The 21,116-nt window shown below is 54.1% G+C and overlaps 1 protein-coding gene across 1 annotated transcript; it reads left to right on the top strand.

Annotated features, from left to right (window-relative positions):
* The first annotated feature begins 8,434 nt into the window (after nt 1–8,434).
* On the top strand, nt 8,435–20,924 carry CACNG8 (calcium voltage-gated channel auxiliary subunit gamma 8). The gene is made up of 4 exons (XM_047836447.1): nt 8,435–8,627; nt 16,683–16,766; nt 17,818–17,958; nt 20,161–20,924. Exons 1-4 carry the CDS (start codon nt 8,450–8,452, stop codon nt 20,922–20,924), a joined length of 1,167 nt encoding a protein of 388 aa, XP_047692403.1. The 5' UTR covers nt 8,435–8,449.
* Nucleotides 20,925–21,116: the final 192 nt, after the last annotated feature.

Below are 21,116 nucleotides of genomic sequence, written 5' to 3'. Positions count from 1 at the left end.
TGCCGTGGCTTAAAGCAGCATCTATTTCTTATCTATCTGACACTTTCCGTGGCTCAGGAACCCGGCACAGTGCAGGGAGGTCTTCTGCTCAGGGTCTCCCAAGGCTGCAGTCAGGATGCCAACTGGCTGTGTCCTCATCTGGGAGTTCAGTTAGGGAGAGATCCACTCCCAAGCTCCCTCGGGAGATAGGAATCATTTCCTTGTGGTCATACGACTGACGTTTCTGTGCTCTGGGTAGCAGGATGGCTCTCTCTGGAGCAGGATGGTTTGGGTTTGCTCCTGCAGGACAGCAGGAGAATCCCTTGCTCTGAATCTCTCTGACTTCTCCACCATTTGAAAAGAGATCGCCTGATTAGGTTAGGCCCACCCAGGATAACCTCCCTTTTGATTAACTACAAGTCAGTTGATTTGCGGACCTTAATTACATGTGCAAAATCCCTTCACCTTGCCATATAATGTTACCCAATCACGGCAATGACACCCCACCCTACTCACAAGTCTTGCCCAGACTCAAAGGGAGGGGATCCTACAGGGTGTATGCCGCGAGGGGTGGGGGGGTGGGCAGGAATCTTAGGATCTTCTTAGGGGTCATTTTGGAGTTCTACCAACCACATGGGATCAAGGGAAGTAAGGGTGGAGGACCTTCTCAAGCTAGGGGCTTAGCAGACTTATCTCTGAGTTGACAGCCTACAGGTCTCTAGGTTAAACCTATGGGAAACCTTGGATAATGTGACACAACTTTATGAGCAAATTTAGGAATGAGATCTGAAAGAGGCCATAACCTGCACCTTCCGGGGGCGCCTGGGTGGCTCAGTCGGTTAAGCATCGGACTTCAGCTCAGGTCATGATCTCACAGCTCGTGAGTTCGAGCCCCTTGTCAGGCTCTGTGCTGACAGCTCAGAGCCTGGAGCCTGCTTCTGATTGGATTCTATACCTTCCTTTCTCTCTGTTCCTCCCCAGCTCATGCTCCCTCTCTCTCTCTTAAAAATAAATAAACATTAAAAAAATAAAATAAGAAATTAAAAAAGCACTTTCTGTGACACTCCTTCTGAGGGGTCCTTCCATGAACAGAAGGGTTGGTCACTGGGTCTACCAAAATAAACAAACTAATTAATAGAAAATAAAAAGAAATTTAAAAACAAACAAAAAAAACCCCTGCACCTTCTGTGACACTCCTTCTGAGGGGTCCTTCTATGAACAGAAAAGTTGGTCACTGGGTCTATCAAAATAAATAAATAAATAAACAAACAAACAAACAAACTAATTAATTAATAGAAAATAAAAAGAAATTAAACAAATAAAAAAAAACCCTGCACCTTCAGTGACACCCCTTCTGAGGGGTCCTTCCACGGACAGAAGGGTTGACCGCTGGGTCTAAACATTTCTATCCTACAACACAAAGTCCAGAGGTGATATCTCATTTCTCCAGAGGACAAGTAAACAGAGGAGGCAGAATTCCACCCCTAGGTACATGCCCAAGAGATGTGAACACATGTGTCCATGGAAAAACTCACACACAAATGTTCACGGCAGTATGTGTACAATGGCCAAAATGGGAGACGACCCAAATGCCCGATGGATAAGTAAAACATAATGTATCCTTACAATGGAATAATATTCATCAAGAAAAGGAAATGAAGCACTGATATATGTTACAACATGGGTGAACCTTGGAACATTGTGCTAAGTAAAAAGTCAGACACAAATAGACAAATATTGTGTGATTCCATTGATATGAAATGTTCAGACCAGGCCAACCTATACAGCCAGAAAGTAGCTTAGTGATTGCCTAGGGCTAGGATAGGGTGTGGGGGGCTGGGCGATGGGGACGATGACCAAGTCAAGGTTACTCCTTGGGCTCAGAAGGATGCTCTGCAATGGATCTAAACTTGATGGTTGCCCTATTCTATGATTACACGGAAAGCCATTGAGTTATATACACTTTTCTTGGGTGAATTGTATGGTATGTAGATTCTATCTCAATAAAGCTGCTGACAAGAAACCAGATATATGGTCTCTGAGGCAAGAAATCATGATGTAAATAAAGTCTATCACTTACTGCCTCAAAATTAACCAGTAGAAGAACTAAAAATATTTATATGGGGAGGAAGGAAGGGAAAAGTGAGGTCTACATGAGTTAAATCCTTATCTATCAGAGAAAAGGAATCTAGAATGTATAATGCTGACACATTCAGAAGATAATTATTATTTACTTCCTTATTTAGGAAGTAAGAGAAGAAACAGCTAAAAACATGCAAAGGCTTTTCCAATAAGGAACAAGATTTGAGGTGGGACAGACTAAATTCTTTTTTTTTTTTATAGTTTATTTATTTATTTTGAGAGAGAGAGAGAGGGAGGGAGACGGGGCGAGTAGGGGAGGGGCAGAGAGGGAGGGAGAGAAGGAGAAACCCAGGCAGGGTCCTCACTGTCAGCACGTAGCCCTATGCAGGGCTCGAGCTCAGGAACTCTGAGTTCATGACCTGAGCTGAAATTAAGACTGACTGAGCCACCCTCCGGGCACCCCTGAGTTCTTTTTATTATACCCCTTGCTCCTGGCATCTGGTGGGTAGAGTCTGTGGATGGATGCTGGTGGACATTCTGAAGTGGCCTGGGATGCCACCCCCCCCCCCCCGCCAGAGAAATACCCAGCTAGCATCACTGGTTCTAGGTTTAGAAACCCTGGCTTGTTTTATTACCCTCATCGTTGTGTTCACCCTTTGAAGGTTTCTGTTTTTTGTTGTTTATTTTTAGCAGAGAAAACAGCGCAGGCTCTGGGATCTGAAGCCCTGGCTCTCATTGCCACCGCACTTCCTACCTTCCTGATGTGCTGACCTCTCTGTCTCAGTTTACACATCTTGAAAATGGGGGCTAACCGCAGAAGCTGGAGGATCAAGTCGATGCCTGCAAATGACTTTGAGTCCGTAATATTTAGCGTTCAATTTATGTCGGTTACCGTTATTGTGCACAGCTGCGTCCCTCTCCCTGGCAAAAGAGCAGAAGAGGGACAAATAATTCTCGAATGAATGAATTCCAGGCCCCTTCCCTTGAGGCTGGTGCTTCCTTGCTTCTAAACCAGGGGTGTCAGAATGCCTCTCTAAACTCCCCCCCCCTCCCCTGGGGGGGGGCATGGTGAGAATTAAGTAATCTGACCTCTGGAAACTCCATTGGAAATGTGAGATGCTGTGTACAGAAGGCTCTGGCTCCCCTGGGGGAGCGGATTGGATGAGTGGGGAACACAGGTTTTCTCTGTCTCCACCAGTCCCCAAAAGGGAGGACCTGTTCCCCCAAAACGGCATGTTAAGTGGCTCTGAAGTTCACCCACTGCTGACCACCCCTGTCAACCCCCACAAAGAAACTGCTTCATCTCCAACTCTGCCTTTTATTCCCTGAGTGGTTTGGGCAAATCACGATACATCTCCAAGCCTCAGTTTGCTCATCTGTAATATGGGAATGTCAGCGTCCACATTGCAAGGATTCCGTAAGAATTCCGGGAGACAAGGAAGCTTGCAAACTGCCTAGCCCAAGTCTGTGGTCATGGCCAGCTTTTGGTTTTGGATACCATTTGCCTGAGGTCACAGCCGGGAAACAAACTGCTAGTGTAGAGCAGTGCGCAAGACCTTGTCTCACCGACGTTCTCGATTAATTGGAGGGGGGTTTTGTTCCCATAGTCACCGAGTCTAGAAAGGAGGAAATGTTTTGCCCAAGGTCACAGGGTGGCTACGGCCATCTCTGAGATTTGAGTCCAAAACCAAACTTTCTGACTCTCATCCCCCCTGGCTACTGGCTAGTTCTGTAACTCCAACCGTCATTATTCGTAAAACTTGCAAAGCTGTCCCATCCAACCCCAGGCAGATTTCTTTGAGGCATATTTCCACCGGAGCTTCTCATACTCTGTTTCCCCCCTCATGCCAGTCCCCATCTGGGGGGGGAGCGGGAATCTAACTCTTTGAGCTAGGGGCAGGTAGGGGGTGAAATGAAAATTAAATATATATATATATATATATATATATATAGGTGAAACTCAAAGGGCTTGCTATCCTGGTAAATTGAATCGAATAGAATTTTATTTTCAGGGGCTCTTTGCCCTTGGCAGTTGTGGGGGGGGTGGGGAGGAGGCCCGGGAAGTTGAGCTTTCCCTGGATTTGGGGAAAGGGGACAGCTCCTGGGGTCCTTTTGGAAAGGCCCTTCCCTCATTTCCGGCGCCGCTGCTAGCCTTGGCTGGGCGCCTGGATCCTGTTGCTATGGCGACAGGAAGAGGCGGTGGCGGCGAAAAGCGATGCTGTGGAGAGAAGGAGGCTAGTGGGGGTGGGGTGGTGGCTTTGGAATGGGGATGGGGGCAGGGATGGGGGCTGGGGATGTGGTGGGGGAGGGGGCGCGGGTGGCCTCGATCTCTGACCTCCTTCATCCATCGGAGCCTGGCCCCTCTCCTGTTTTCCTCCAGCTTCCTTCTGATGCCTCCTCAGTCTCTCTCTGTCTCTCGTTCCCGGGGTCTCTCCCAGGCAGGCTCTCTCCACCTATCTCTCTCTTTCCTTCTGCACCGGCTTTTCTGTGTCCAGGCATCTTCTGCCACTCAGAACCTTCTCCCCTAAATTTCTTTTATTATTCACTCTCTTGTCCGCTCTCTCTCTCCATTTTTCTCTCTCTAAATCATCCTTCTCTCTATTAAGACCTTGCCCCCACCCCCCAATTTCTCTCTCCCTTTCTCTGTTTCGTTCTCTCCCCCATCCTCAGTCTCTGTCTGTCTCTCCCCATCTGTCTCTCCTCCCCCTCTCTGGATGACTCTGTCCCTGTCTCTTCTTTCCTTCTGTTATCCCATCCTGACCCCCCCCCATCCTCTCCCTTACCCCATCCCCCATCTGTCCCCCAGTCTCTTGGTTTCTCTCTTTGTGTCTCTGTCTCTGTCCCCTTCTCTCTCTGGATATTTCTCTGTGTGTGTCTCTCTCTCCAACTTCCTTCTGCTACCAGCCGCTGCCTCCCCCAAATTTCTCCCTCCCCCATTTCTGTTTCACAGTCTCTGGGTTTCTCTCTTTCCGCTTCTCCTTGTCTCTCTGTGTCTCTCTCCCTCCCTCTCTGGGTCTCTCTCTCTCTCTCTTTTCCCTCAGCTTCCTTCTGCCACCCAGACCCTGCCCCCCAATCGTTTCCCTCCCCCCACCTCCTCTCTGTGGCTCCCCCATCCCCAGCGGCTCCCCTCCCCCTCCCTCCCTCCTCCCTCCCTCTCTCGTCCTCCAGCTCCGCACTTTACCCAGCGACACGGGAACCAAATTGTCTCCTCACCTTTTTTTTTTTTTTTCATCCCGACCCCCACTCTCTTGGGGCCCGAGCTAAGAGCGGCCCCTCAGCCTCCCCTCCCACCTCAACACCCCCCAACCAGGTCGGACGCCTGGGTCCCTCGCTGCTGGGGGAGGGGGAGCAGTGAGAACTGGGAGCCACCAGGGTTTTTCTGGGGGGGGTGCAGGCAGGGGGGCTCATCGTCCCCCTCCCCAGTGCATCGGAGAGTTGACCTATCGTTAACAGAGGTGAGACAGATCTTTTTATTAATCGGAGGTGGGTGGATGTACAAGGAAGGTTCTGTGACCCCCCTAATTCTGGAGGAAGGAGCCAGCCCCTTCAGAGGGAGAAGGGCTGGTGACCCCTGTCATATCCGGAAGCTTTGGAGTTGGGGGTCCCCTGCTCCCTCCTCCTTTGCTGCCGCTGACAGATGGACTAAAGGAAGAGTCCCTAAAACCAAACAGATTGCCCCTCAAATCGACAGAATGAAAAGATCTTCAAATCTTTTTTTGATGGGAGAATTTCCCTCACTTACCCCGTTTCCATCCCCTGCTGATCCTGGGTTGTGGGGGGCCCAGCTGGGGGAGGGGTACACTTCGGGGTCATGGGATCACTCAGGGGGGAGGAAGCAGAGATTTGCTAGGACAGTTGAGGTGGTGGTGCTGGTGGTGAGGGGCACAGATGGGGGAGAAGGAGCCAGTAGATAAGAAGAGGAAACTCGGCATCCATCTGGAGAGGAAGGAGGAAGGGGCCAGAACCAAGGACAGGGGCTGGGGGCCATGAGTGTCCAGTGGGCTGATGGAGGGGACGGTAGGGGCTTCGTGTGGGCAGCTGAGTGGAGGTGGGGGAGGGAACACTCGTGTGGGGCACTAGGCCCCGTTGCCATGGAGACACCCCCCCAGACAACCTTTTTCAGTAGCCCCTCCTAAGAGCAGACCCAGGCGGGGCCAGCTGATGGGGGTGGAAAAGGCCAAGGTCACCCTGATGCTAGGACCCAGGGTTTCTTCTGTTTTCTCCTGTTGGCTCCCAGGCTCTTAACTGTAACTGGGGGTTTGGGGAAGAAGTCTAGGAAACAGTGAGTGGTGGAAGGGGGTTAGGGTCGCTTGCCTGGAAGGGAAGGCTGGGGGTGTGGTGGTGGGCATGCTGTGCCTGGGGGGGAATGAACAGACATGGGGGTTGCAGAGTGGACAGTTATGTGTAACTAAAAGAGAGTTGTAGCCTCGTGGATGAAATTTTTCTAAGGGGTACTGACTATGCGGGGGGGGGGGGGGAGGTCCATGTAAAATTGGAAGAAAGTAGAGCTATCTATACAGCATGTCCCTGCACAGGTGAAAGGGTGTGTGTGTGGGGGGGGGGGGAGGTGTCCCAAGAAGGGAAGTTGGTGAGGACTCATCTAGGGAATTTTCCTGAGTAGATGAGATGTTGGTGGAGGAAGGGGATTCTTGATGATGTGAGAGAAGTCAGGGAAGGGGGAAGAGGTTCCTGTAAGTTGAGGAGAGTAGGAGGTCCAAGTGAATTGGGGAGATGCAGAGTTGGGGGGGGGTTCATCGGTGTGATAAAGATAACCGGCAGCAAGGGGTATAGTCAGGGGATTTTCAGGCAGTGGGAGATGGTGGAAGGGGCAGAGGAGTGGGGTGGGGGGGAAGACGCTGGGCAGAGGGGGCGGGGAGCTCCCTGGACAGCAGTGGGAGCTCAGGCCAAACATTGAGCCATTCCTGAATGGAGAGGGACTGGGGGTCTGGGGGGAGGATTCCTGTGAGTACTCCTCCGTGGAGCCCATGGAGGAAATTTTTCTTAATGGAGGAGGAGAAAGTGATGGCACTGATGAGTTTGCCTAAGTTGTAGAGACAGTAGGGGCCAGACTCAAAGACTTCTTTAAGCAAAAGGAGTGTGTGTGTGTGTGTGGGGGGGGGGGGGGGGTGTTCCTGGAGATCAAGACACGTAGGGGATGGGAGGTGGTCCAAGGGAGACCGTGGGGGCTGTGGAGTGGATGTGATGCAGCTGGGGGCATTCTTCTAAACCAGACGGTCCGGTGCGAGGTGTTGACTGCCCACGAGAATCCCCCCAGGGGAACTTTTAAAAACCTAGATGCTCAGGGCCACACCCCAGACCAATGAAATGGGGATTGCTCAGGTGGGGTTCAGGTGGGGCACCGGTATCCTGGTGTCTAAGATCCTTTGGTGATTTCCAGGTGTGACTGAGGGATTGGGGTTGAGAAGCTTGGTCCAGAGACGCAGGGGTCTGAGTGGGGAAGCGGGTTCCCATGCAGGAGAGACTGCGGGGGGCGAGGGTGGCAGTGGTGGTCATCCTGTGGTTCTCAGTTGTGCAAACAGCGAGGATTAGTTGGGAAGAGGTTGGGTTTTTGTTTCTGTTTTTTTTTTTTTTTTTTAGCTGAGAGATGGAGAGGTTTATTTTTCTTGAGTAGAGGACGTAGTAGGTGAGGAGGTGAAACTTTCAGGGGACGTGGGGAGCCGGGCAGCACTGCATGAGACGAGGATGGTAGGACATGAGGGAGAGAGGGGAGAGGGGTTCCTGTGGAGGGGGGAGCCCAGGGGCTAAAGTGCGGGGTGGCTTGGCCTCTGGGGAAGGTGAGGACGGGGGAGGGGTGGGGGTGGGGGTTGGAGCGGGCGGGCCCGGGAGGATGTACAGTGGCAGCAACTGTGGTGGGGGTGGGGGCGACTTCTCCCAGTGGGATTAAGTGGGAAGACTGCCCCGGGAGGAGGGAGACTTTTTCAGAGAAAAGGGAGGCAGTGGGAACCACGGTGGAAGCAGTTTCTCCGGCCCCCGGGAAATAGTGGGGGGTGCTCTGTGGGGTGGGGGCGGCGGTGGGGGAGGTACCGTGCCTCTCCACTAATCCCGTATCTGCTCCCCGCCCCCCCCCCCCAGCCGGCGACCATGGCCGCCCTCTGACCCCCTCCCCGGCGCGCGCCTCCTCCTCGCCGCCCCCCCCCCCAGCCCAGCCCGGCCGGCCCCGGGCCCCCGCTTCTGCCTGCGCTGTGCCCCCCACCCAGCCGCCGGCACGGCCCCGCCCCCGCTGCCCCGGTGGTGGCCCACGGCCCCCCGGCTGCCCGTGGTCAAACTGGAGTCGCTGAAGCGCTGGAACGAGGAGAGGGGCCTGTGGTGCGAGAAGGGGGTGCAGGTGGTGCTGACCACGGTGGGCGCCTTCGCGGCCTTCGGCCTCATGACCATCGCCATCAGCACCGACTACTGGCTGTACACGCGCGCGTTCATCTGCAACACCACCAACCTCACGGCCGGCGACGACACGCCGGCCCACCGCGGGGGCAGCGGCTCCTCGGAGAAGAAGGACCCCGGCGGCCTCACCCACTCGGGGCTCTGGAGGATATGCTGCCTGGAAGGTAGGGTATGTGGGAGGGGGGGCCGCCTCGCGCCCCTCCCCCCCTCCTCCGGACCTCTCCCCTGCGCGGTGGGCGCCCGCGCGCCCGCCCTCCCTGCTGGGATCCCGGCCTGCACCCCCCCCCACACACACACCCTCCTGCCCCTTCCCGTCCCTCCCTCTGCCTCCCTCCTCCGCTGCGCCCTCTGCAAGCCCTCTGCAATTCCTCCTCGCTTGCCCCCCACCCGGTGTGTGGCGCCTCCGTCCCTCTCCTGGGCAGTCTCACCTCCTCCCCCCACCCCCCACCATCCTCCCCGTGCCCCTGCGCCTCTCCCCACACCCCCACCCCCTTGCCCCTTCTTCCTCCGCTGTCCCCCAGACGTCACGGTGGGTCGTGCCCCATCAGGTCAGAGCTCCTGACCCTCGGCTCCCCCCACCTCCTGTAGAGGCCCTGCCTGCCTCTCCCCCTTTAGGGTTTCCGCCAACCTCCCATCCTGGCCCGCGGCCTCCTCTGTTCTCCACACTGCTCTGCTTCATCCCCACTCCGCCACACCCGCTTCCTCTTCCTCCTCCTCCCAGGCCCCATTTCTGGACCCCAAGGCCACTGCGTCTTCCAGTCTCCATCTCTGCTGTGTCTTTGGGTCCTGCTCTGCCTGCTCTGGGCCCTCTGCCTCCCCTCCGCTGGCTCACCTGCCTTCTCCCTCCCACTCAGCTTTGCAGAACACAGAGGCGCTGGGGGTGGGGGTTGGGTAGGCAGGAGACCTGGGGTCCTGGCCCACCATGCCCCACCAGCCCACTATGCCCCACCGTGTGTCTGTCCCCTGTGATCGCTGTCTGTTCACCCCCCTGAGCCTCACAGCTCTCCTTCTGCGAAAGCGAGGAGTGCAGCGCAAAATTCTGCGAGGCGGGTGCACCCTCCCGTTGGGGGATGAGGAGACTGAGGCTCAGAGAGGTTAAGCCACTTGCCCAAGGTCGCCCAGCTGTGATGGGGGGCAGAACCAAGAGAACTCAGGTCTAAGGGAAGTGATGTGCAGATAAGCTTTGTCTGGTGTGCCAAGCATTTAAAACTGAAACCCAAATCTGAATCAGTTGCCAACGTTTAAAAATAGGGAGACTTCACATTGGAAATCTGATTTCCAGCTTTGTTTGAACCAGTGGACGTTGTGCAGCCTCGTTGTGCAGGGGCCACGGTGGGCCAGCCCAAGCGGCATGCGCTCTTTCAGACCAGGCGTGCGGTCCATGTCCTTTCACTGGTCTGACCAAGCACCAGGCACCAGCCACATGTGGAAGCTGGCATCCTGAAACCCTAGGACAGTGTATGGCATATAGTAAAACTACCATTCATTCATTCATTCATTCATTCGCTCATCCGTCCAACGACCAATGTTTATTGACTTTATACTATGTGCCAGGCACTGTTCTTGATTCTGGGGCTACAGCAGTGAAAAACAAAAGGTCCCTGGATTTGTATGTGTTATATTCCAGAACGACAGGCAAATAATCAGAAAGATAAGTAAGCAAAAGTTTTAGGGTATTAGATAGCACTCAGTGCTAAGGGGGACAGAGGAGGGGATGGAATGTGTTAGGACACTTACGTGAAGTTGCAGGTGAGGAGACTAGGTCGGGCTTCGCCGAGCAGGTGACCCCGGAGTGGAGGTCTAAAGGAAGTGAGAGATAGAGCCGCGTGACTCTCCAGAGGAAAGATACAGCCAGTGCAAAGGCCCTGAGGTGGGAGCCTGTGTGTGTGGTCACCGGCAGAGTGAGTGAAGGGGACGTGATGGGGCAATTGAAGAGACAACAGACCCTGTCTCCCGAGTTCTAGGTCCTGGGACCAGGGTTGCTGAGCAGAGGAGAAACAAGAACTGACTTAACACTGAGAGACAAAAGGCGAACAGGCAGGCAAGAGGGGGAACGGGAGGTGGTTTTTCTGGAGGGGGAGCCGTGGAGTTGAAGAAGTGATTTGAATTCAGAGCGTGTCCCAAAGCTAAAGCGGTGGCAGGGTGGCTGTGGGATGTGACAGAGAGAGAGAGGAGTCTCTAAAACAGCATCTCCCAACCTCAGCACTGTTGACACTTTGGTGTGGATCGCTCCGTGTTGTGGGGGCCGTCCTGCTTAGCGGCATCCTGGCCTCCACGTTCTCCATGCCAGGAGCAGTCCCCAAGTCGTGACAACCCAAATTGTCAACTGTCTCTGGTCTAGGAATAAACTCACCCCTAGTTGAGAGTCACTGCTCCCAAGGCTGTGGGAGACTGAGAACGGGGCGGGATGCGGGGGGGGCGGGGGGGGGGGGAACACCCAAAGGGTGGAACAGCGGGGGTTTTGTTTCGTTTATTTTATCGTCCCTGATCTAATTTGTTGTGAGGAGCAATATCATGAGCTGTTTTGGCCACGCTAAATTTAGGATGCCTACTAGAGCCATCACCTGGGACAGGGGCAAGCATAGAAAAGTGCCATACAGTCAGTATTTTAGGGTCTGTGGACCCTCTGGTCCCTGTCACAGCCACTCTCGAGTGAAGGAGAGAGACCACGTTCCAGTTAAACTCGTGCACGGACACCGGCTTCTGAATTTTCATATCTTTCTCACGTGCCACGAAATAGCCTCCTTTGATATATGTATTTTTTTTCAATCACTCAGAAAGCATAAAACCCATTCTTTCACTGGCTTTGGCAGGCTGGGTTTGACCCTTAGGTTGTGGTTTGCTGACCCCTGGTCTAGGCTGTTAGTGATATGACTGAGGAGGCCAGAGTTCAGGGGACAGTCTGGGCGGGAGATATAAATGGGAGGGGGTCATTGCATATGGATGGATGAGGTCACCTAGAGAATGAGGAGGGAAACAAACCAATTAGCTGAGGGCTGCAGCCTGAGCTAGTCCACTGTTAACAGAGATGAGAGCACCTGCGAAGGAGCCCAGGAAGCAGGGGCCGTGGAGGTTTGGGGAAGATGAGGTAAGCGGGTGTCCTGGAAACCAAAGCAAGTGTCCAAGTGTCTTAAGGAGGGTGTAGACGAAGGCTGGCTTTATTACTGTAACTGTCATTTATTGGTCGCTGAAATCCCACGATAAGCCTGTTTCATACGGACTCCTGTTATCTCCACCTTCTAGAGATGGCAGCTAAGGCTCAGAGAAAGCCGAGTGGCTTTCCCAAGGTCACACAACCAGTATGTACTAGAGTCTGGATTTGAATCCAGGTCTGGTTTATCTCCTAGGAGAACAGAACAATGCATCCATCAGCCTCCAGCCCATCGGGGACCTGGGAATGTAGAAAGCGAACCCCCTGAGCCATTGCCTCCTGAAGGCACCGTCTTCCCCGGCGACTTGGGGTCTCATTCCCGTGTCCCTGTGAGTCTCCCCGACAGATGCGGTAGATGGAGTGACCGAGGATTGCAGACTTTAGGACCAGGCTCATTGGGTTTACCTCCTGTCTGCCATGCACAGCAAGGTGACCCAGGGCCACATATTTAACCTCTCTCTTCCTCCTTTCCATCATCTGTGAAATGGGGATTGGAATAGTCTCCCTCCCCCAACCCACAGGGATTTCAGAGGGATTCAGTGAGCTACCATTGTAAAGCACTTAAAAGGCCAGCAGGCACAGAGTAAGGGCTAGATTATGTCATTTCATTTTGTTGTAGTTCTTCTTCTAATTATTATTCAGAATTCAGGTGACTGCCCCGAGGCCCCCCTTCCCCTTCCTTGATAACCCAGAAGCCCCAGCCTCTGATACAGCACTACCCAACAGAAATGCATATATGACTTAAATTTTTCCAGGAGCTACATTCAACCAAGGAAAAGGGAGAAGGGTCAATGAATATAATTTTAAAAATAGAAATTATAAATTTATAATAAATCAATATAAAGGTTAATAATATGTTTTATTTAAGCGAGCATAGCCAAAATATTATCATTTTAATATGTAAGCAATATAAAGTATTATTGATGGAATATTATGCTTTTTTTTAATACTAAGTCTGAAATTTGGTGTGTATTTTATGTTCACACCTCACCTCAGTTGCCACGTTTCTGGTGCCCAAAAGCCGCCTGTCAGGACTCAATGGACCCACAGCTCCATTTATTGGAGCAGGTTATCTGAAGCCCCTGTGTTCAGGACTTTTCACGCCTTATCTCACCGAATTCTGCTAATTGTGCCAAGGGGGGAAGGTATTATTACCATTCGAGTTTGTCAGAGGAGGATGCTGATGGCCAGAAAGGGAAGTGAGTCAGCCACATGGCCATGTGAGGGTCAGAGCAGGCTGGAGCCCACATCCCCACACGTCCTCACTGCAGCACCCAGCCCTTTTACACCCACCCCACCCAGGTCTGTGCTAGGCAGACTCTGGGGGGACCCAGGGACACATCACTGCCATCCCTGCACATGAAACCTCCTGGCTCAGCCCCGTCAGGTCAGATGATGCACAGATGCATGCTGCACAGCCCCCTGTATTCTGCACTCAACTCTGTATTTCACTGAACACTTTTCAAACCCTATGAGGTCATATCATTGTCCTCATTTTCCATAGGAGGAGGCTGAGACTCAGGGGCATTCAAGTGCCCAAAAGCCACACAGCTGGGAAGTGGCCGCCCAGGGAATGTGAGTCCAGAGTCCGTGCTCCTGGCCACCACAGCCACCGTGCTCCCCTGCCTTAAATACGTGTGCCCCTGAAGTTCAGCTGCACTTAATCTCCTCCCCATGATTTACCATCTACATGGGACCGAGCAACTTCTTCCACTCTGTGCCTCAGTTTTCTCATCTGTAAAGTGGGGATATCGTTACTGTCCAGTAGCCCTGGGACTAGTCATAATTATCGCGTGCGTCAATACCTGTCAGATGCTTGGACAGGTGCCTGGTGTGTGGTTAGCCCTCAGTAACTACTAGTTATCATCACTGCTGTCATCACTAATCTGTTGAGAGGGTCTATGATTAATTAATTAATTATGATTCATGTTTTGAGAGAAGTGATGTGATCCCATTCAAGAAAAGGAGAGAACTTGAACCCACAGTCTTACCTACCACACCATAATGCATGGGCTGATGGATAAGACTTGCGCTTGAGAGGTATATAATCAATCATTCATTCCTTTTTTATTTTAAAAAAATTTTGTTTTTAACATTTATTTATTTTTGAGACAGAGAGAGACAGAGCATGAATGGGGGAGGGTCAGAGAGAGGGAGACACAGAATCCGAAGCAGGCTCCAGGCTCTGAGCTGTCAGCACAGAGCCCGACGCGGGGCTCGAACTCACGGAGCAGGAGATCATGACCTGAGCTGAAGTCGGACGCTTAACCGACTGAGCCACCCAGGCGCCCCGTCATTCCTTTTTTAAAAAAATTGTGGTAAAATATAAGATAACAAAACATAACAATATATATAATCAATTATTGATGTAATATCAATATTGATAAGACTTATCAATATTGATAAGTCTTGCGCTTGAGAGGTATATAATCAATCAATCATTCATTCCTTTTTAAAAAAAACTGTGGTAAAATATAACAAAACATAACATTAAACAGTATCATCATAACTGTTTTCAGGCGTAGAGTACAGTTAGTGTTAAGTATACTCACATGGCTGTGCACCCATTCTCCAGAACTCTTTCCATCTTGCAAAATGAAACCGTTCCCATTAAAGAACTCCCCATCTCCCCTCCCCCAGCCCCCGGAACCCACCATCCTACCTTCTGTCTCTATGAATTTGACTCCTCTAGGGACCTCATATACATAGAATCGTACAAATATTTGTATTTTTATGACTGGTTTGTCTCACTCAGCGTAATGTCCTCAAGGTCCATCCATGTCAGAATTCCCTTACTTTTTAAGGCTGAATAATATTCCATTATACGTAGAGATCACATTCTGTTTATCCATTCATTTGTCAGTGGACACTTGGGTTGTTTTTGGCTGTTGTGAATAATGCTGCTGTGAATATGGGTGTGAACGTATTTCTTAGAGACCCTGCCTTCTAATTCTCTTGAGTCTACACCCAGAAGTGGAATTGCTGGGTCATATAGTGATATAGTTTTTCACCTTTTGAGGAATCTCCATACTCTTTTCTGTAGCAACTGCAACATCTTACACCCCCACCAACAGTGCACAAGGATTCCAATTTCTCATCCTCACCAACGCTTATTTTGTTTTACTTTTTTTTGTTTTAAATAGTAACCATCCTAAGGAGTATGGTGTGGTATCTCATTGTGGTTTTGACTTGCATTCCCCTAATGATGAGTGATGTGGAGCCTCTTTTCAAGTGCTTGGGCCCATTCAATCATTCTTTCATAAAAACATTTATTAAGCACCTACTAAGTGCTAGGCATTGTTGTAGATGCTCGGGATACGGTAGTGAACAGCCCATAGCCTATATTCCAGTAGGGCAAACTGCTGTGTGTTTTAATTCTGCTTCCACCCCTCCCCCCATCAGCTGTGAATTGATGAATCCTTTCTGTGTCTCTGCTTCCTCATCTGGACAATGGGTATATCGACTGATATCAACTGAGCACTTAATTATGTTCTATGCAAAGTGCTAAATCTCTTTACCTGGATTCAATCCTCACAACAACCCCATGACATAGGTCCTATCATCCCCTCTTTATAGGTGAAAGGATTGAAGCCAATTGGCCTCAGTAATACCAACAAGGTCACAGAATAAGGACACGACGGCGTCGGGTTTCATTATCAAGCAGCGTGGCTCCAATTCCCAACGTTTGGCCACTGCCCAGCACCAATAACATTATCTATTTCATAGGACTCTTGGGAGCTCCGGATGAGTTAATCCACCTAGGAAGCATTTAAGCAAGTGTTAGCGATTAGTGGAATTACTCACTGCCTTATATTCCTTCTTCCCAATCCTTTCCTTTATCTCCATTCCCTGTCATCTTCTGCCTCCAGCCTCCCCTTCTGCTATCCTTATATTCATTCATAATTTCATTCATTCATTCAACACCCATTTCTTGAGGCCTCCTTTGTGCCAGGCAATGCTAGGGACACACAAGGAATCAGACCCCATGCTTTCCCCCTGCAGAAACTCCCAGTTTGCTGAGGAAGGAGCTCATAAATGAACCCTATGCATGCCAAAAAAAAAAAAAAAAAAAAAAAAAAAAAAAAAAAAAGGGAGGGGGAGGGGTACCGCAGGGCGCTGTTCCCGGAGGAACTCCGCTCTCCTGGAGGGGGAGACTGACCCAACTTTGGTAGGAGGCAGGCGCGCGCACAGGGAGAGCTTCCTCAAACAGGTACCCTGTGAGCCTCCCACTTGCAGGGTAAGTTTTTCATCAGTGAAGAATGTGAACGGAATCCACAGCATGGGCAAAGGCCTGGAGGTTGAAAGGAGCCTGGAGAATCGAGGAAACTAAGTGTATTTATATTTATACTTACATATCAATCTCCAGCTGTGTGCTAGAGGTAGTAGAATAGGAACCGTCCCCAAAGTGAGAGGGAAGACGGGTCCCCAAAGGGTGTGAGGATGAGGAGTCTGGGATGGAAGAAGGGGGTAAGACTGCATGACGTCTAGAGGCATACCTCCTCGAATGCCTCTACTTGCTCCAGCCGCTCCAACTTCCCAAGGATTCCAGGTAAGAGGCTCGGAATCCCTTTCCCTAGAGGCAGAACAGAAGAGACTACAACTCCCATGATCCACTGGGGCTGAGCGTTCACAATTGGATTTAAAACTCCATGGAGCCTCATGGGAAATGTAGTCCTCGCCTTCTGTGCCCTCCTTGGTTTTCTCACGCATTTTCAGACCCGTCGAGTTCAGAGTTGCAGAGCGCCTTGACATTGCCTAAACCAGCACCTTCTTTCTTAGGGGTAGGCAGAAGGCCAGAGAGGTTGAGTGTCCTAGCTCGGGTTACAGGGCAAGGGTCCTTGTGGCCTTTTAGCGAGTGTTGCGTGGGTTTTTCTTTTTTGGTGGGAAAACCGAGGCCAGAGAGGTTTAAAGTTTGTCCCAGACGCTGACAGGCCCAGGAGCCAGGATGTCCTGTCTCTCAATAGGCCCAGAAGGAAGAAGGGATTTGGGGAAGAGGGGGTCGTCTCTCACAGGGGAGTTCCCCCAACTCTTAAGTACACCCCCCACCATCACCCCCATCCCCCTCCAGGGTTGAAAAGAGGTGTCTGCGTGAAGATCAACCATTTCCCGGAGGACACGGACTACGACCATGACAGCGCGGAGTATCTGCTCCGTACGTGGGGGTCTGGGTCAGAGTGGGGGCGCTGCTGGGACGGGGAGGGGCGCCTAGAGAGCGGAGAGGGGGCTGGGGAGCGGCACTTAGATCGACACGCGGAGATGAACTGGTCAGCCAATCCAAATCCAGATGCTGAGATCCTCTGGCTCCCTATTGGCTCAGTGATCCCTCTCCCGCCCCCTCCTCTCACCTCGAGGCGGGCTGATGGGGGATCCTGGGAGGGGATTGGCCGCCTTGCTGCTCGGCGCCCTTGGCAACACTGCTCTGTGACTGGCTGTCGGTGTCTGGGCTGGGATTGGCCAGTGCGCCCTGGGCCGTGAGGCAATCTGCGGCGCGGACTGGCCACTCTCTCGAGCAGGCTGGGGAAGCCGGTGATGCGATTGGTAGCTACGCCGAGAACGCGGCAAATCCTGAATTATGATTGGCTGAGGCCTCAGCCAGCTCAGAAATCGCAAAATCCGTTTGCTGGGGTTTGGAGGGTGGGTGGGAAAGACTGCAGAGAGAAAGACAGACAAGACAGACAGACACACACAAGCGAACACCGGAGCAATAGATGGAGCCAAGCAGAAGCATGGGGGTGACACAGAAGAGGAGGAAAGGAGGGGAACCCAAAGAGGGACATGAAGCCAGGCAGAAAGGGGTGGTGGATAAGATATTAAGCGATTTGATAGATCTGGAGAAAGGAAAGAAATACGCAGAGAAGGAGGGCAAAGAGAGAAAGAGAGAGGGGTCACAGAAGTTCAGAGAGAGGGAGAGTGATTTTGAGAAAGGAAAAAGAAAAATAAATACGCCAGGAGAGACAGAAATAGCCCGAGGGAGAAAGAAAAGGACGAAGAAAAAGGCGGGAGAGGAGATGAGACCGAGAAATAGAGAAATTTTAAAGGGGAGAGAGAATGAAACAAAAAACGAAATAATCAGAACACAGGCAGAGAGAGAGAATGGGAGGATTCCAGCGAGAGAAGCGGAGACGAAAACTGGTGAGGGGAGCAAAGGGCCGCATCTGACTCCCTGGCTCCCCACCCTCTCTCTCCCCTCCTTTCCCTCGCAGGAGTCGTCCGGGCCTCCAGCATCTTTCCCATCCTCAGCGCCATCCTGCTGCTGCTCGGGGGCGTGTGCGTGGCGGCCTCCCGGGTCTACAAATCCAAGAGGAACATCATTCTGGGCGCAGGGATCCTGTTCGTGGCAGCAGGTGAGAGGCAGAGGGAGGGGGCGGCCGGCTGGGGCGGCCCACCTGCGCGCGCGCGCGCGCACGTGTGCGCGTGTGTGCGCGCGTGTGTGTGTGTGTGTGTGCCGGCGCGTTTGCAAAGCCACCCTGCCCCAGGCGCCTGTGGGGGCCTAGAGCCTTCCTAGGCTCTTCCTAAGCTCCATCGCCACCCGCTGGGCAAGGTAGGTGTCGCCTTAGCGCTGTCTTCGGGATAGGGGGGAGGGGAACAACCCAGCACTGACAGGTGTCTAGCGCGTAATCGGGATTGCGGGGAGTTTAGGTTCCAAAACCCGCGCGGTTATGGAGACGGAAGGGGCGGGGCTTGGTGAAGGGGGTGGGGCCTTGAGACGGTCGGGATCTTGGGGATTGATGGGTGGGGCTGGCATCCGAGGACTGGGCGGGACCGGGAGAAAGTAATTTGGCTGCAGATAGAGGGGGAGGAACCTGCTTTAGGGGGCGGGGCCTCGTGGACCTTGGTGGATCCAAGAAGAGGCTGGTGCTGGAAAACCATCCGGACCAACTTGGAGTGAGGCTCCCCACGCTCCTCTCCCTCTTCCCTCCCCCGCTTTTCTACATGAAATGAGTAGTGCTCGGAAATTCCAGGGGGCAGAATTCGGAGAAGGGGAAGGATTTAGCATAAAGAGCAGGGTGTGTTTTGGCGGTGGGTCAAGATCTGCTTTTGAGCCAGAAGACTAGAAAGGCGGGGGCCAGGCGTAAGAGGGGACCCGCAGGGGGCGGGGTTTGACAAGTTGGAGGCGGGCTTAGGGTAGACGGGTGTGTGTGTGTGTGTGTGTGTGTGTGTGAACGTGCTCTAGTAAAGACGAATTTTAGACCAGCAGGGGGAGGGCCTAGACTAGATAACCAGTCTGGGTTAATACCATGAAGAGTTTACATCAGCAAGGTACCGGGCCTAGAGAATCAGACAGAAGTACCTCATTAACAGAGTTTAAAGGAGCATAGGGCCCAAGAGAAAACCCAGCTTTATAACGTTAAGGGTAGAGTTAGACCAGCCAGGGTAGGGCCTGTAAACACAGGCTGGGATCACCTCATCACAGGCAGGGTTTAGACCAGACTGAGCAGGGCCTGGGCTAGCTGGGAGTTCAGCCCTCTAGGGGTGGGCCCTAGATCAACTCGGGAGGAGTTTAGACCATCTGTGACAGGACTCGGGCCAGCCAGGGCCTGAACCGCCTAGGGCCGTGGGGCTGGGGCGTGGTCCAGACTAGGCTGTTTTGGGGCAGGGCCTGGGTTAGCTGGGGCAGGCGGAAGTTTAGAGGACCTGGGATGGGGCAGGGACTATTCGGGGTGGGGCCTACACCTCCAGGGGATGGGGCTTAGACCAACAGGGGCGGGGCCTACACCGCCCTGGGGTGGGACTTAGGTCCGCCTGGGCGGGGTCTGCACCTCTTGGTTGGAGTGTAGGACACCTGGGATAGGGCGAGGACTATCTAGGGCGGGGCCTCTGCCACCTGGGGGTGGAGCTTAGATCAGCGCGGGGCGGAGCCTGGGCCAGCTTGGGAGGAGTTCAGGGCACCTGGGACGGGACAGGAACCGTCCAGTGCGGGATAGGGAGCATTTGGGGAGGGGGCCTACACCACCGGGGCGTGGGTCTTAGACCAATGCGGGGTGGAACATGGGCTAGCCGGGGAGGAATTTAGAAACCTGGGACAGGACATGGACCGTCCGGGTCAGGACAGGGAGCATTTGGGGCAGGGCTTACGCCGTCTGGGGGTGGAGCTTAGGCCAGAAGGGGCGGGGCCTGAGCCAGCTGGGTTGGAATTCCGGGAACCTGGGGCGGGGTTGGGACTGGTGGGTAAGGATAGGGAGCACTTGGGGTGGGGCCTGGGCCAGGTGCGGAGGAGTTTACAGCACTTGGGACTGGAAGGGGCCGTCTGGGGCGTGACAGGGGGCACTTGGGGCGGGGCCTGTACCGCCAGGGGGTGGAGCTTAGACCAGACGATTTCCGGGGCCTGGGCAGCTCAGGAGGAGTTCAGGGAACCTGGGACCGGACAGGGAGCGCTTAGAGCGGAGCCTACACCGTCTGGGGGTGGAGCTTAGACCAGCCGGGGCGGGGCCCGGGGCAGCCCTGGATGAGTTCAGGGCACCTGGGGCCGGGCTGGGACGGGTGGGGCGGGGCGGGGGCGGGGCCGGGGGTGGCCTCCAGGCTCCCGTCTGACCGTCCCCGCCCAGGCCTGAGCAACATCATCGGCGTGATCGTGTACATCTCGGCCAACGCGGGCGAGCCGGGTCCGAAGCGGGACGAGGAGAAGAAGAACCACTACTCGTACGGCTGGTCCTTCTACTTCGGCGGGCTGTCGTTCATCCTGGCCGAGGTGATCGGCGTGCTGGCCGTCAACATCTACATCGAGCGCAGCCGCGAGGCGCACTGCCAGTCTCGCTCGGACCTGCTCAAGGCCGGCGGGGGCGCGGGCGGCAGTGGCGGGAGCGGCCCCTCGGCCATCCTCCGTCTGCCCAGTTACCGCTTCCGCTACCGCCGCCGCTCCCGCTCTAGCTCCCGCTCCAGCGAGCCGTCGCCGTCGCGGGACGCGTCTCCCGGCGGCGCCGGGGGCCCGGGCTTCGCCTCCACGGACATCTCCATGTACACTCTCAGCCGCGACCCGTCCAAGGGCAGCGTGGCCGCGGGGCTGGCGGGGGCCGGCGGCGGCGGCGGCGGTGGCGGAGCCGGCGGGGCGTACGGCGGCGCGGCGGCGGGCGCGGGCGGCGGCGGCGGGGCGGGCGCCGAGCGGGACCGCGGGGGGGCGCCCGGCTTCCTCACGCTGCACAATGCCTTCCCCAAGGAGGCGGGCGGCGGGGTCACGGTCACGGTCACCGGGCCGCCCGCCGCGCCCGCTCCCGCCCCGCCTGCGCCCGCGGCGCCAGCCCCCGGGACCCTGGCCAAGGAGGCCGCCGCCTCCAACACCAACACGCTCAACAGGAAAACCACGCCGGTGTAGGGGCGCGCCGGGGGGCGCCGAGGGGGCGTGTCCGGGGCGCGTGCGCGGGCGCGCGTGCAACGAGGCTGCCGGGGTGGGGCGGGGGCGCCCCTCCTCCCCGCGAGCGCGCTGGAGAACTGCGTGGCCCTCCCCGCGCCCCGCCTTCCGATCGGGGACCCTGAGGGAGGGAGCCGTCGGGAGGGGGCGTCGTGT

Source organism: Prionailurus viverrinus, chromosome E2 (assembly GCF_022837055.1).
Source record: "Prionailurus viverrinus isolate Anna chromosome E2, UM_Priviv_1.0, whole genome shotgun sequence".
NCBI lineage: Eukaryota > Metazoa > Chordata > Mammalia > Carnivora > Felidae > Prionailurus > Prionailurus viverrinus.
Note: the sequence above shows the minus strand (reverse complement) of the source record. Positions and strands in the feature narration are given on the sequence as shown.